Here is a 15625-nt window from a genome sequence, read left to right as displayed (position 1 = left end):
TTCGATTGCCAGAAGCATACATTCAAAATATCAAGGCTCTCGTAATAAGTAAAAAATTTTGCACTGTAAACTGGTGCCTAGCATTATGTTAATACTTCAGATGTCATGTGTAACGCTGTCTGTATAACGATGGAGGTCTCCAGGAAAATGTTCTCATATTTCCACTTGGCACTCCATTTTCTAGCGTCCACAACTCCACCCACTGTCTCCGAATAACTATATAACAATATGTACGCTCAGACAGTAGCGGTGAACTACAAATAAAAATGACAATTGATAAATAAATCCATAGCAACTGGAATGCCAACACAAAAACACTACGTCCTTATGCACCAACCTAATAGTATACTTCACGTCAGTTTCACTACAGTTACGTGCTGCCTTAATATTATCGTTTCGAGTGCCAGAAGGATACATTCAAAATATCAAGGCTCTCATAATAAGTAAAAAATTTTGCGCTGTAAACTGGTGCCTAGCATTATGTTAATAGTTCGGATGTCATCTGTAACGCTGTCTGTATAACGATGGAGGTCTCCAGGAAAAGTCTTGTGAGATGCGGAAGATGGAGACAAATATAACATCGAAGCGTTAAACGTAGAGAAACACACAAATCAACATTAATATTACTGGAATCTGTCTTTCCATACAGTAGTAGTAGATGAACTGGTTTTTTTATGTGCTCGAACGCCTGTTGCGTACGAGGCACAGATCTCATAAGAAGAAGACGTCTTAATACAACTTTAAATCTTTACCAGGTGAATTTATCTTGTATGTTTGTATCACCATTTGTCAATATTTCTTTCAAAATTGACAGCGTAAATGGAATCTGCACAATAGTTGTTGAGCGTATTCACTTAGACTGCTTTACAATGGACCAAGACGTGACAGTGTACAAACTTGAAGATACAATTTTATGTCCATTCAGACGACCCAGGTTACTGGATTCAGATGCCGGAGACGCTACTCAAAGCACGCCCTTCGGCAAACGTTCTTATTAAGCGCAGAATATGGTAGTGTGTCTATGCTTATGGTTTCAAAAATTTATTTATCCAGCAGTTACACTATGTGATCAAAAGTATCCGAACACCTGGCTGAAAATGACTTACAAGTTCATGGAGCCCTCCATCGCTAATGCTTGAATTCAGTATGATGTTGTCCCACCCTTGGCCTTGATGAAAGCTTTCATGAACTGCTGCACTGAGGACAGGTATCGATATCGGTCGGAGACGCCTGGTACGAAGTCCGCATACCGAAACATCCCAAACGTGTTCTATAGGATTCAGGTCAGGACTCCATGCAGGCCAGTCCATTACAGGGAGTTTTTTTTCGTATAACCACTCCACCACCTGCCGTTATTATGAATAGGTGCTCGATCTTGTTGAAAGGTGCGATAGCCATCCCCGAATTGGTCTTCAGCAGTGGGAAGCAAGAAAGTACTTAAATTAGCAATGTAGGCCTGTGCTGTGACAGTGCCACGCAAAACAACAAGGGGAGCAAGCTCTCTCCATGAAAAACACGACCACACCATAACACCACCACTACCGAATTTTACTGTTGGCACCACAAACGCTGGCAGATGAAGTTCGCCGGCCATTCGCCGTTCCCACACCCTGCCATCGGATCGCCACATTGTGTACCATGATTCGTCACTCCACACAACGTTTTTCGACTGTTCAGTAGCCCAATATTTACCCTCCTTACACCAAGCGAGGCGTAGTTTGGCATTTACCAGCGTGATGTGTGGCTTATGAGCAGCCTCTCGATCATGAAATTGAAGTTTTCTCACCTTCCGCCTAACTGTCATAGTACTTGCAGTGGATCCTGATCCAGTTTGGAATTCCTGTGTTATGGTCTGTATAGATGTCTGCCTATTACACATTACGACAGTCTTCAACTGTCGGCAGTCTCTGTCAGTCAACAGACGAGGTCGATCTGTATGATTTTGATCTGTAAGTGTCCCTCCACGTTTCCACTTAACTATCACATTGGAAACAGTGGACCTAGGAATTTTTAGTAGTGTGGAAATCTCGCATACAGACTTATGATACAAGTGACACCCAATCACTTGACCACGTTCGAAATCCCTGAGTTCCACGGAGCGTCCTATACCGCTCTCTCACGATGTCTAATGATTACTGAGGTCACTGATGCGGAGTACCTGGCAGTAGGTGGCTGCAAAATGCACCTAATATGAAAAACGTGTTTTAGAGGGTGTCCGGATACTTTTGACCACATAGCGTAGATTCCGAGAAGACGAAACGAGAGGATATATAGCTTCAGCGCTGTCGGTTTCTTATTGTTGTTGCAATGCAGATACATTTATGTAGCAAGGAGAGGAAAAGCTACCCGAACTTTTTTCCGATGCTATATACGTTTCATTCTCTAGCTAAAGCGGACTGTTCGAGCATCGACTGACATGGAATCGAGAACTATTCAGCCAAACAGCAAGCGAGTAGGTAACGGGACAGAGGGAATGGCATTTTCAGTTTCAGACAAAGGAAACTCCCCAAAACCGTCGTCACACGCCAGTAATAGGAACTAGAACTACAACAAAAAAAGTTTCAACCCGGGGAAATTATCCAAATGGGACGGAAATCGGTGGATGTAATGTAGATACACAGACAAGCAAATAATTACAGTTTCAGAAAAAAACTGGTCATTTATTCAAGAGAACGAGCCACACAATTGAGCTAATCTGTCCACATCCGTCCCCTATCCAGTAGTTATTCGACTTGGTATTCATTGACAAAGTTGCTTGACATCCTCCTGAGGGGTATCGTGCCAAATTCTGTCCAGCTGGCGTGCTAGATGGTCAAAATCCCGAACAGGTGGTTGGACCGTGTTAATAATCGTCCAAACACTGGGGAGTAGCGCCATGTAAATTCTGCGTACAAGGAAATATTACGCAGCGGGTTTTTCATGCAACGTTGGGGAGACATTCGACTACATCGCTGGCTGAGGTAGGGATTGGTAAGAACCATCACAATAGTAGGGAATCTCGCCGTTTGCGGTAGGACATCATCTTGCTGAAGTGTAAGGTCAGGATGGCTCGTCATGAAGTGCAACGAAACGGGGTGTAGAGTATCGTCGACGTACCGCTGTGCTGCAAGGATGCAGCGGATGACAGCGGAAGGTTCAGGTTATCAAATGAAAATGCACCCCAGACCAGCACTCGTGGTTATCGGGCCGTATGGCAGGAGGCATTCACGTTGGTATCTCACCACTGCCCAGGGCATCTCCACACACGTCTTCGCCGGTCATCGGTGTTCAGATCGAAGCGGAACTCAACGCTGAAGACAGTTGTACTCCAATCAATGAGATTTGCAGCTGAAACTTCATTTTAACAGTATTCTGAGACGATATGTCAGAAAGAAAAATTGTATGCCTTGTGTGCCTCATCCATAGAATTTATAGAATGGACCATCAAAAGGTTTCCTTTCGAGGGCGTTGCTGGAGTGTATATGCAACGTATCGCGACTCATATTCGGGTATACAAGCACCGAAACGTAGGCAATGATTTAGTGTGGCATTCGTATCTTTCCGACGTGCTTACGGTAAAGGCAGAAACATAGACTATGGGGATGTTGTTATCAAATGCATGCGAACATGACTAACGTGCTGTTCTTTTCTTGGTTGCCGAAGGAGAAAACATCGGTGAACATCCATCGGAGGAAGAAGAATGTGCAAGGGGCAGCATGCCCGTCCAAAGCTACCGTCACCAAATGGTGACCCAAGTTCCGTGCTGGTTACGATTCGACACAATACAGCGGTTGATCGTAGCGCAGAACTTACACGAACTCAAGTGGCAAACACTCGAGCACTCGGCTCATAGTCCTCATCTCTACCCACGCGATTCTCGCTCATTCAGTTCCAAGAAAAAGGCCATGAACGGTCGCCCATACCTGGGCAGAAGGCATTTACGGAGCTCCTCAAGCAGTGAGTCACGGTGTATTCAGCCTTGTGAGTCGGTGGAATGATTACCTCAAGTCTCACGGCGACTTTGCCCGATTGGCATACCGATTCTGGACTGTGCGACCTTCGAACCGAACCTTTCTTTGACCCTTATGTATGTTTATCGATTTGTGTAGTATGTTTCTCGCGCAACGAGAGACAACTAATAAAGCACTGGACCGGAGCACGATCCCACCTCGTATTATGATTTCCGTTGTTCCCAAGCGAAGATGAACTGCTTTCTAGGAGGATGTTACGGATGTTTTTCTGGCTCATCTTTGCTCCTGACGAGCTTTTTCTTTGTTTCCGACAACCTCATGCTCGACGGGAGATCAAACCCGAATCTTATCTCCTTCCTTCTTCATGTATCAGTTTATTAGTAACTGATTTGTACTAGTAACTCCAGACATTTGGTAGGATTTTAATGTGAATGTGTGTGTGTGTGTGTGTGTGTGTGTGTGTGTGTGTGTGTGTGTGTGTGAGCATACTTGTGTGTGTGTGTGTGCGCATGCGTGTGTGTGTGTGTGCGTGCGTGCCTACTTGTGTGTGAGTGTGTGTGTGTGTGTGTGTATGTATGTGTGTGTGTGTGTGTGTGTGTGCTTGTGCCCGTGTGTATTTGTGTATGTGTGTGATTGCGTGCGCAGGTGACTCAATGCGTGTGCGTATTTGTCTTCTGCTTATACGCATGGGTCCCCCGAGCTACACACACGGAAGTCGGTAGGCTACACACCATTTTTTCTGTATTCGAACACGCGTCCTGCTAGATCGCTTACTCGAAGTTAATAAATTTTCCCCTTGTCATTAAGGTATGTTAAAAGTTTTGTTCCCTCCTGAACGACCGATCAGTGTTTTGACGCGGTAAAAGAAACAATTTCACTATTGTATAATTAGATCAGTTATGTTTAGTTGGAGGGAAACGAATGAAAGTAATAACAAAGAGACAAGGAAACTCTTAGAGAAAGAAATAATAAAGGACCCATGTTTGTTCTGCTCTCGCAAGAAGAACAGTGCAGATGTTAAACCTTCATACGGGTCCGTGAACACATTGAATTGCATTTTGTGGCGACAGAATCACATTTCAAGCAGCGGTGCATTCTCGTATGCGCAGCGGATATTGCTCGTGTTGAAGCTGTAGAGGCAAAACATAGTGCTGCTCCCTTCTTACATATTCGTTTTAATAAATGTTACTCTGACCTGTGCAAGGGTGCTATACAAAATCGTTCAACGGAAAATATTGTCATCCTACTTCTGCTCTAAATGGTAGTTCGGCTTATTTCGTCTGAAAGACTGTCCACCTGCTTCCGCAATCTACGTTGCTGATCTTTCAATAGCGAGATCTTAGTTTGTCGTTTCGACACAGCACTCACAGTGAGGCCAACTCACAAAAAAGCCATTTTTACGTGTGTGGCCTGCCGTCTGATGTTATGTTCGAAGTAAACGGATATCGCGGCGTTATTGTGTTTGGACTTGGCTTCCTTTAAATGTGTTTAGTGTTTGTGCAAAACAGGTGACATGATACATAAGACATACAGCTGCCAAAATATTCTTCACTTATTTCACATTTCTAACTCTGAACCGGCTGTGATGGCATACTCAATGCATTTTCTTTTTTCTTTTTTTTTTCAAATAGTCGTATGGTCAAGTCTTCTAATACCGCTGGCTATGCTGTTTCGCCACGTGAGGCACTTATATAACTGATCATAACCCCGAATCTTTATCGATTTCACTTTGTCTCGTTTTCCTTTCATCACACCTACTACGCGCATACTACGAATTTAATAATTTTTTAATACGAGATTCTGTCCACTGAAAAGTGGTGGCCGTTTTTTGGTCTTTACACAACACGATAGCAACGAATTTTCTCTTTTATTCAACTCAGATAATTCTTACAAGGGAACCTCCCCATCGCACCCCCCTCAGATTTAGTCATAAGTTGGCACAGTGGATAGGGCTTGAGAAACTGAACACAGATCAATCAAGAAAACAGGAAGAAGTTGTGTGGTACTATGAAAAAAGAAACAAAATATGCAAACTGAGTAGTCCATGCGCAAAATAGGCAACATCAAGGACGGTATCAGCGCAGGAACACAGTGGTCCCGTGGTTAGCACGAGCAGGTGAGGACCGTGAGGTCCTTGGTTCAAGTTTTCCCTCGAGTGAAAATTTTACTTACTTTACTTTCGCAAAGTTATGATCAATCCTTTCGTTCATTGACGTCTCTGCTCACTGTAATAACTTTAGTGTCTGTGTTTTGTGACCGCACCGCAAAACCGTGCGATTAGTAGACGAAAGGACTTGCCTCTCCATTGCGAACCGAAAAGATTTGGACGCATTGTCATTTGTCAACCGATTCCTCCAAAGGAAAACACGTCTAATATATTCTATACGACACTGGTGACGGCACGTGCGTCACATGACAGGAATATGTTGTCGACCCATCTAACTTGTACACTTGGCGAATGGGTAAAAAGATTATTCTACCTTGCCCGATTTAGGTTTTCTTGTGGATGTGATAATCACTCCAAAAAAAGTGATGAAAACATGAGAGTTTGTCACATAAACTGAAAATAAAATATTAAACTTTTCACTCGAGAGAAGACTTGAACCCAGGACCTCTCATCCCGCAGATGCTCACGCTGACCACGGTACCACGGCGCCCGTAACCTCTCAGTCTCCTTTATGTAGCCTATCTTCTGCGTGGACTACTCAGTTTGTATATTTTGCTTATTTTTTCATAGTTCCACACAACTTCTTCTTGTTTTCTCGATTGATCTGTGTTCAGTTTTTCAAGGCCTATCCACTGTGCCAACTTATAAATAAATCTGAGGGGGGTGCGATCAGAAGGTTCCCTTGTTAGTTCTTCCCATTGTCTGTGATTCGGAAAAATCATTTATTGAAGGAATGAACACTTGACGAAATATAAAGGCTGGCTGAATAATTGCAGTGTAGCGAAAAGCGCTAACTGAAAAGGAAAAGTGACTTTTAGCCTCCTCTATTTAGTCTTCTCGACATTTCATTTAGTCCACCCTCTTTGGGTGGTTACTATTTTATAAGGAGTGATTCAATTAATGTATTAGTTTTGTATAAATGAAATATTACACTGCTTTGTTGGTCTTCGTTATTTACATAATTTATTGCATCATCAACACACTACACATTTACTTAGATACACACATTTTTTAGATAAATACTTACATCTCTACACTTGGCTAGCCAACAATTACCAACACAGAAAACCACAGAACTGATAACATGGAACAGGAGTTATAGAACACAACCGCAGCAATACGCGTTACAAAGTTAGACAAAGACGATGAGTGACGCAAGTCTCACAAAGCTAATACACATTGCGTTATGTACATGCCAAAAAGTCATATACGATTAATACAGTATATAATTTACTCTAAAACTACTTTAAAACTATAATCCAAAAAAATTTCAGAAGTAATAATAGTAGTTTCAAATGTATTTTCAAAATTAAAAAATATACTTATAGCACAATGTTTTAATCTTTACCGTCGGAAATAATTATTTATTGCGTATTTGTTACAATGGAATGTAAACAGAATAATCATTTGCTGTTTATTTAGTCATAAATAAAAAAGAAACTTATTATATGGAAAAAATGTCAGTGGATCAGGTAACGTATCGAGAAAAATAAAAAAAGAAAACTGTCAGTACCATAACAGCCAATAAAAATAATAATTCCATTGCCGAAGGAGGACAAAACACAACTTAACGTTCTAAACGTATTATCTTTGTGGCCAGGAGGCATAAAATTAGGATTTCATACTTTTAGAATAAACGATAAATATTTCCGTACCTTCCTTTATTTATTCGAGGTGCACCACCACCAACATAGTCTGAATATGTGGATCAAAGATACTTCTATATTTCCCTGAAATATCCGATGACGTCTTGTTTGTTCTTCCAGATTCGTTGACTATGTTTTCCGGCTTGTTTACATATTAGGTTACGCAACATAGAAACTTGCCAACCAGTACCTTCAATCAAGTGTAACCCATAAGGCATCTCAAACGTACTGAACTGAGAATAAAGAGACTAACTAACGGTTTTCATTTAAAATACCACTAAACAAACCAGAATATCGGAAAGGTAACTAACGAAATAAAGTTTTGAGGTAAGTACAAAAACTTTATTTTTTCAAAGGATAATAAGTCATGAACTCTTCCGATAAGAGGGTATATTACTTACTCTAAAATCTGTTTACATTACCTTCGACAAGCTTTTTGGAACTCTAGTAGACAGGTACTGTAACTAAGAGCTGGGGCAGAGTATCAAGAATGTATATATTTGTATGTGTCCTTTTTCTGACAGTTAGAAAAGATATGGGCTACCATTAAGGTATGACGATTAAAACTGCTGTGTATGTACATAGTTCATAATTTTCTCGGCGATCTTTATCTGCTACATCTATAATCGGGAAGGACCCTTACGATATGTTGCGAAGCGTAATGCGTTTACCACTGTTCGTCCCTCCTCTCTCCTCTTTGGTGTTCAGTTCGGGAATGTTTCGGAGGAACAACGATAGTTACGACTTTGTGTGAGCTAGAATTTCCCTAAATTTACCCTCATAAACTTTTGGAGAGTTATACGTAGGAGGTAGCGATATATTGGTTGATACTTCTCACACGTGCGCCCCCTCAACTTCAAGGTAAATCGCCCGCGATGCTGAACGCCTCTCTTGCAGCTACTGCCACTGACGCCGGCAGAGCATCTCTGTGAAGCTTGCATCCTTACAATATGAACCCATAAGGAAACGTTCTGTGCTTCTGTGTACCCTCTGTACTTCCTCCGTCAGTTTTATCTGGTACGCATACCTGACTGAAGAGATATATTCACATAGTAGTCAAAGGAGGGATTTATGAGATACGTCCCCCGTGAGTGGACATAAATTGATGCAGGTGATCAGACAGGACGCTTAGGTACATGTGACCTGCAAAGTCGTACCTAAATGAATCGGAGATCCCTTATCACTCAAACAGCACACACCCCACACCATTACAGAGCCTCCACGATCTACTTATCTAATAATAAACATAATTCTACAGCTTCACCTTCCAAAAGCTTCTATTCTCTCCTTCTCAGAGCTGCTTATCATCCACATTATATTCTCGTACAAGGCTAAATAACAAACAAATACCTTAAGTGTACCTTTCCTAAGACTTATTGTTTGGTTCGATGTTAACAAGTTTCTCTTTTTCAGCAACGCTTTCCTTGTTTTTTCAAACCTGTATTTTGCTTCTACCATTGTCAGTTGTTCACTGCCTGAATAATAAAACTCGTCTATTATTATTAGTGTGTAATTTACTAATATAATTCGAATAACATCGCCAGATTTAACCCAACTAACTTCCGTTATGCGTTACTTTTCTTGGCACATAATCATCTTATAGCCTCTTTTCGATACACTATCCATTCTGTTCATTTGCCATTGCAAGTCCTTTGCCGTGCGTGACAGAACTGCATGTCACCGGCAAACTTCCCTATTTCAAATTTTTCTCCCCTTTCCAGATTTTTCTTGTTTTTCTTCACTGATTGCTGAATGCATAGACTGAATAACGTCGGATAGCGGCTATAGTCCCACCTCACATCCTTTCACGCACTTTATAACACTCCTGTCCGCTACTGTTATGCTATAACCTTAAAGCTGGCGGCAGTTATTATAGTGAAATTATTTTTATTCAAGCGATTATAGTATAAAGAAGCAGAGCAGTGTTACCTTCTGAGAGGAATTTCGTTACACTGACCGTGTAGTACCTAACGGAGGTGGCTTATCGAAAGTGAAAGTCAAAATTACATAAATATTTAAACAGTACCAAACAATACTTTACCTATCTACACTGTTCAAAGAATAAAGAAAACGATCACCAGCCTAATTAGGGAAGAGAATGATTGACATTCTTGTTCAAGAAGATAAGTATAAGTAACTTTAAAGGACAAACACAACCTATACTTGGCCACACGACAGTGCAATGAACTCTGGAACCTGTATATGTTTACGTTAAAGAAAGTGCTAACAGTTACAAGAGAACATGGCTATTTACATAATGGTAACAGAAAATGACATATACTTTTGCCTTGAAGGTTTGTTCAAACTTAATGGCCTCAATAATATTGCTATCAATATTCACTGTAGAATCATAAAATAGGCATAGGTTCAATATTACTTTTCAAACATTTTCCTATCTGACAAAAAAAAAATCGTAAATGTAGTTCACTGCAAAGGTATGAACTTGTCGTAGGTTAAGTCTCTCTCTCAGCTAAACACTTTTCTATTTACAATGACAGTTAAATGTATTTCACTAACGAACAATTTCTCACTGAATTTTGAATAAAAGAAGTTACTGTTTTCATAGATAGTGGTCTTTCTATAAATTGTTATTTATCCTAAGCATAAAGGATAAACCGTGGATCCTATTACATTACTAATATGCACTTTCAATACACAAGAGGAACCCAATATTGTATAGAATTTGAATTGAATAACAAGAGTAATTAAGACTTTCTATGATTAAGTAACTTTATGCATTTGAACTACTTTCAAAGGAGGGGGGCCCTTAATCTTAACCAATATAGTAGAGCAAACTAAACACACTTTCAATACACTAGAGAAACAAGTAGTTAGCAAGCATGAACATGTAACTCTCAACAGTTGCAGTTCTGAACTTTTACTGCATTTAAACACAAATTTGAGATATTTGTAAGATATTTTCAACAAACAATATTAATTTTAGCACACTCTAATGCTATATTAATTTTAATATGCCACCAATAAAGGACACTGGGTAAGGAGGGATCCTAAGTGGATATGTGACTGAGGAGAAATCACGGTAGGTACAAGAGTTCAGTCAATTCTTACCTTATATTTGGATACACTGTAACATCCTATGAGCTGATCTTTCACTGTACATTACTATAGTGTCCCATTACAGTGACTGCGCAGGGTGGTGGCAATTGCATAGTGGTAGGTGGATTTGCAGGTAGAATTGCTGGACTCTGTCATTTCTTGGTGGCGATGACAGATACCAATTCCAAAATAGTTCCAGCTATTTATCCATCCATCCGAGGCACTGGAAAGCGTCAGGAAAAGCCTCTCTCGGAACCAGCACAATACCCAACTTTTACTTGAGCAGTTGATAGTTTAGTAGCTCGTCCCCGACTGACTCTCAATACCACCTTTTCTACCTACGCCAACCTCAATATGCGCGCGCTGCATTCTTCCGTTCCCGAGGGGAAACACAACACCTTTTACATACTAAATAACTAAGAACCATAAGTGAGGATCACCAATTACATAGCCGGCCGAAGTGGCCGTGCGGCTCTAGGCGCTGCAGTCTGGAACCGCGAGACCGCTACGGTCGCAGGTTTGAATCCTGCCTCGGGCATGGATGTTTGTGATGTCCTTAGATTAGTTAGGTTTAACTAATTCTAAGTTCTAGGGGACTAATGACCTCAGAAGTTGAGTCCCATAGTGCTCAGAGCCATTTTTGAACCAATTACATAACAACAGACAAACATATTAATTAAAAGAGAACATTTGCACATATTGGTATTTATACAAAAAATTACTTAAACAAAATTATTCAATTTCGAAGATAACCAAAGACATTAAGTGAGGAAGACGATCATATCATTTGCTCATATCGGATATATTACATAGGTCACACTTCCCACATTCTAAAAGACATCAAAGTTTTTAACAGAGAAAAGAAAAAACACTCTTATGGTATGGATTCAATCGAACAACGTTTACAGAAACTAAACGATATAACAGTAAACAAAACAAAAGCCAAAATAAATCAGTAGAGCACTAGAGCTATGGTGTTACAACTTCAACTCTTGTAACTGGAGTCTGGTATCCGTACAAGTCGCGATAACGTTTCACACCCTATAATTTATCCCTGCTACCTCCAACATTTCAAAAGGTATAATCACGTTAACAGCGCCAAAGGTTTTCCTCAGTTCTATCGCTGCTAGATATATGAGTTAGCCTTTATTTGACTTTTCTTCTAAGAAAAGTGGTGTCATCACATTTGCCTCATTTGTTTCTTCATTTCTCTGAAACCCAAGCTGTAATCATACACGGGAGTGCAACACTGGAAGAAGAAGTTAACTCCGCATGCTGTGTGCGTGCAAAGTAACATAGCTCCATGGGAACTGGACCACTTACAAAAATGGCTCAAATGGCTCTGAGCACTATGCGACTTAACTTCTGAGGTCATCAGTCGCCTAGAACTTAGAACTAATTAAACCTAACTAACCTAAGGACACCACACACATCCATGCCCGAGGCAGGATGCGAACCTGCGACCGCAGCGGTCGCGTGGTTCCAGACTGCAGTGCCTAGAAAAGCACGGCCACTCCGGCCGGCGGACCACTTACAGAAAGAACTGAAGTAGTACAATACAGTTCAGTAGTAGGTAAGTGAAAGGAACACACAGTAACTTGAGTATACGGGAACATTTATTCAAACACGATTTTTCACGATGTTCTGGACATTACAGAAGGCGGGACATGGATTTTAGTAGGGTTTCTGATCAGTACGAACGGCTGTGCATCCTCTGCAACGTGTTCCCATTCCGGCCACAAAGCTGGTACAGAGCTCTTACGGTAGGGCGTTCCATTCTTCCACCAGTGTGGTTGACAGCTGCTTGGTGGTCGCTGGTGCATGTGAACGTACTGGAAAACGTCTCCCTAATGCTCCCCGCACGTGGTCGATGGGATTTAAGTGGGGCAACTGGCAGGCTCTGGTTCTAAGCACTATGGGACTTAACATCTATGGTCATCAGTCCCCTAGAACTTAGAACTACTTAAACCTAACTAACCTAAGGACAGCACACAACACCCAGCCATCACGAGGCAGAGAAAATCCCTGACCCCGCCGGGAATCGAACCCGGGAACCCGGGTACTGGCAGGCCAATTCATTCGCCGAATATCATGTGATCCAAGAGTTCCTCCAGCTGCGCTGTTCTATGTGGTCGCGAATTGTGCATGCTTGCACGTGTGCATGTCTGAAGGGCACTGTACTCTGAAGATACAGACACTGTATAAACAGACGTTGGAATCATCAATGATGTACCCATACCCGACGAGCAAAAATGACGATATGTGTTTCTCGTAGTGCACGAATTGTGCAAGCATAAGGGTTTTGACTACGTGACATATACCAGTTTCATTCGGTTCTGGAGGCGCTCTTGGGTAATCGAGGTGGTTAAGGCGACCGCTCGGGATATCAGGGTATACTGTATATGGATGTGGATGGACACTTATCACGGGATAATTATATATTTTTATTTTTATAGTGACGTATTTTTTGATTTTGGTTGGGGTGGCTTTAAATATTGTGGGCTAGCATGAGACTTTTAATTAACTAATACCGCGACAACACTCGTACGGACATCGGCTGCCACGAAGTACGTAGGATATATTATTTTTTTAAGCACAACGCGCGACTTACTGCCTTCTAATAATTAGTTTGTGTGAGCTCTGCTATTCAGAAAAGAAAATTTGCGCATTCTTGCGCAAACTCTAATTATTAATATTGGCACAATGTAGTTATATGAAGGCATGGTGTCTGTTCTTTCGGACATGTCTGAAAATACAGACAGCACCCAATCATATAATCTGATTGGCCTTGTTGGGTGGATACACAGATACGTCCGACCTCCTGTAGGAATCTCGTAGAGCGAACGTGGAACAAATGGACAGAGACAGCGGGTAGGTGGCGGTCGATGGGAATGTAGATCGACGTTTATTGGTGCCGAGATAGTCCGCGCACTTGCGAAAACGCTGTGTCGCGAATGGTGCAGTGGTTAACGTCCCTGCCTAGCAAACTGGAGCTCCCGGGTCCGAGTCCCGGTCTGGTATATATTTTCACTCGTCGCCGCTGATCCTATGTAATGTTCCGATGCGGCTATCAACAGTGATCTCTTCCCTTTCCTTTCCTTTCTTCCCTTCTCCACCTTCAGATTACATATTGCACAAAGTTTCCCAGAGCTGTATTCGTTATTGACAGTGTCCGCTCCTTCAGACTCTTTTGCACTTTGATGGTCATTGTATTGTGAAGGTACAACACTGTACAAAACGAGAGACTCTAATCATAAATGACAGAAAACGTGGACCACTAACACGTTATTCGACAATATCGTGGCTCCGTTACCTGTTTCCATCTCTCGCCGCGTGAATGTATGTTAAGAGTCACGGACTAAATCTGCTCTCATACGAGATGAGCAGGCGAGCACAATCCTTGTTGCATCAGTACCTATGCACTTAGCACCAACACGTACGGTGTCACTGATGTGTGGGTGTCATCGGAACGCCACGTACTTGTCTTCAGGCAAAGAGACCGTAGCATGACATTGCGTGCCTTGTAATCTTGTTTAATTTGGTTGCAATTGCATCTGCTGTTTCACGTAGGTTCCTTCTTGCTTGCTGCACAAAGCAGCAGCCATTTGCTGCTGTAGCTGACTGTGGGCAACCATCTCCTCTCCTCCGGGCAGCAGAGAATGTTGCTCGGAACCCTCTCCAATCAGGAGAAACAATGCTGTGAACAATACCAATCGCCTGGGATACACACGTCACAATTCGCCCGTCTTTCCCGTTTGAAGTCAGCCATATGTTGTCTCCGGGCGATACTGTAATGAAGAATATCACAGTGCACAGCAAGTGTTAGCTGACTGACACACACTGACTCTACCCTTTTCTCCAACTGTCTCGTGTTGCGCGCCCAGCCACATTTGGAGCTATAGACACGCTGATATCATGCCCTGTTACGCCCAGCATCCTGTGCACGACTGCAAGAGTGTTAGCCACATTCTCCGACACTTTCATTCATTTCTCCCAAGTAGTTCATATGTTATTTTACCTATCTCACCCTTAAGGTTTTCACAGCAGTGTATAATAAAATGGAAAACTGTATTAAACAAACTCGCAATCAACATGAGAAGAAGCATCCCGCCAAGTGACACGCGGCCAGTTCGTAGATCAAAACACGTGACGCCGTTGACATTTGATTTACGGCTACTTGTCGCGGTTCTTGACGCGGGACGGTGCGGTGCGTGTTGCAGCGATGTGTCGTCCCGCGACGTGGCGGCGTCCCCTGAGCTGCAGTGGGCGGCCCTGTCCAACATCACGGCCCTGATGAAGACCTTCTTCAGCAGCCAGTTCGTGTTCCCTGTGCTGGGCCATGACGACGGGCCGCAGCGCTACTCGGACCTCTTCGAGCTGTGGAGAACCTGGCTGCCGCCGGAGGCGGGGAACACTTTCGCTGCAGGTACGCAAAACTCCCCCCACCGACGCCATTTGATGGCCTACTTCTATTTTATGCTATTTGATACACCTGAGCGAGGAACTAGCATGTTCGATTTTTGTGCTCGTTTTCTCCATTAATTGCTTTACTTGTCGTGGTAAAGATACAAATGGGTGATATATGACTGGTAGGAACGAAGTCTCCCGTAATTAGTTTATTATCTACCGCGGTCACACGAAGTGCGGCAGGTTGAGATAATTTCTTGTCAACAAGCACAGAAATATTTTACACGCGTAACAACGCCGAACAAAGTACAGACTGACAAAAAATCGTGCTTCTAACACATGTTAAAACAAATGTAACAATTTAAAATGTGGTGACAGTCCGCCATAATTAATTAAGT

At 42.1% G+C, this 15625-nt stretch overlaps 1 protein-coding gene across 1 annotated transcript in view; it reads left to right on the top strand.

Moving 5' to 3' along the window:
- LOC124624573 (acid sphingomyelinase-like phosphodiesterase 3a) overlaps positions 1-15625 on the top strand; it is a 1195211-nt gene that overhangs the window by 1156267 nt on the left and 23319 nt on the right. The window contains exon 6 of the mRNA XM_047149115.1: positions 15041-15246. Coding sequence (XP_047005071.1) covers positions 15041-15246 — 206 coding nt within the window. The remainder of the gene's footprint in view (positions 1-15040; positions 15247-15625) is intronic.

Source organism: Schistocerca americana, chromosome 1 (genome assembly GCF_021461395.2).
Source record: "Schistocerca americana isolate TAMUIC-IGC-003095 chromosome 1, iqSchAmer2.1, whole genome shotgun sequence".
Lineage (NCBI taxonomy): Eukaryota > Metazoa > Arthropoda > Insecta > Orthoptera > Acrididae > Schistocerca > Schistocerca americana.
This window is presented reverse-complemented; position numbering and strand designations above follow the sequence as displayed.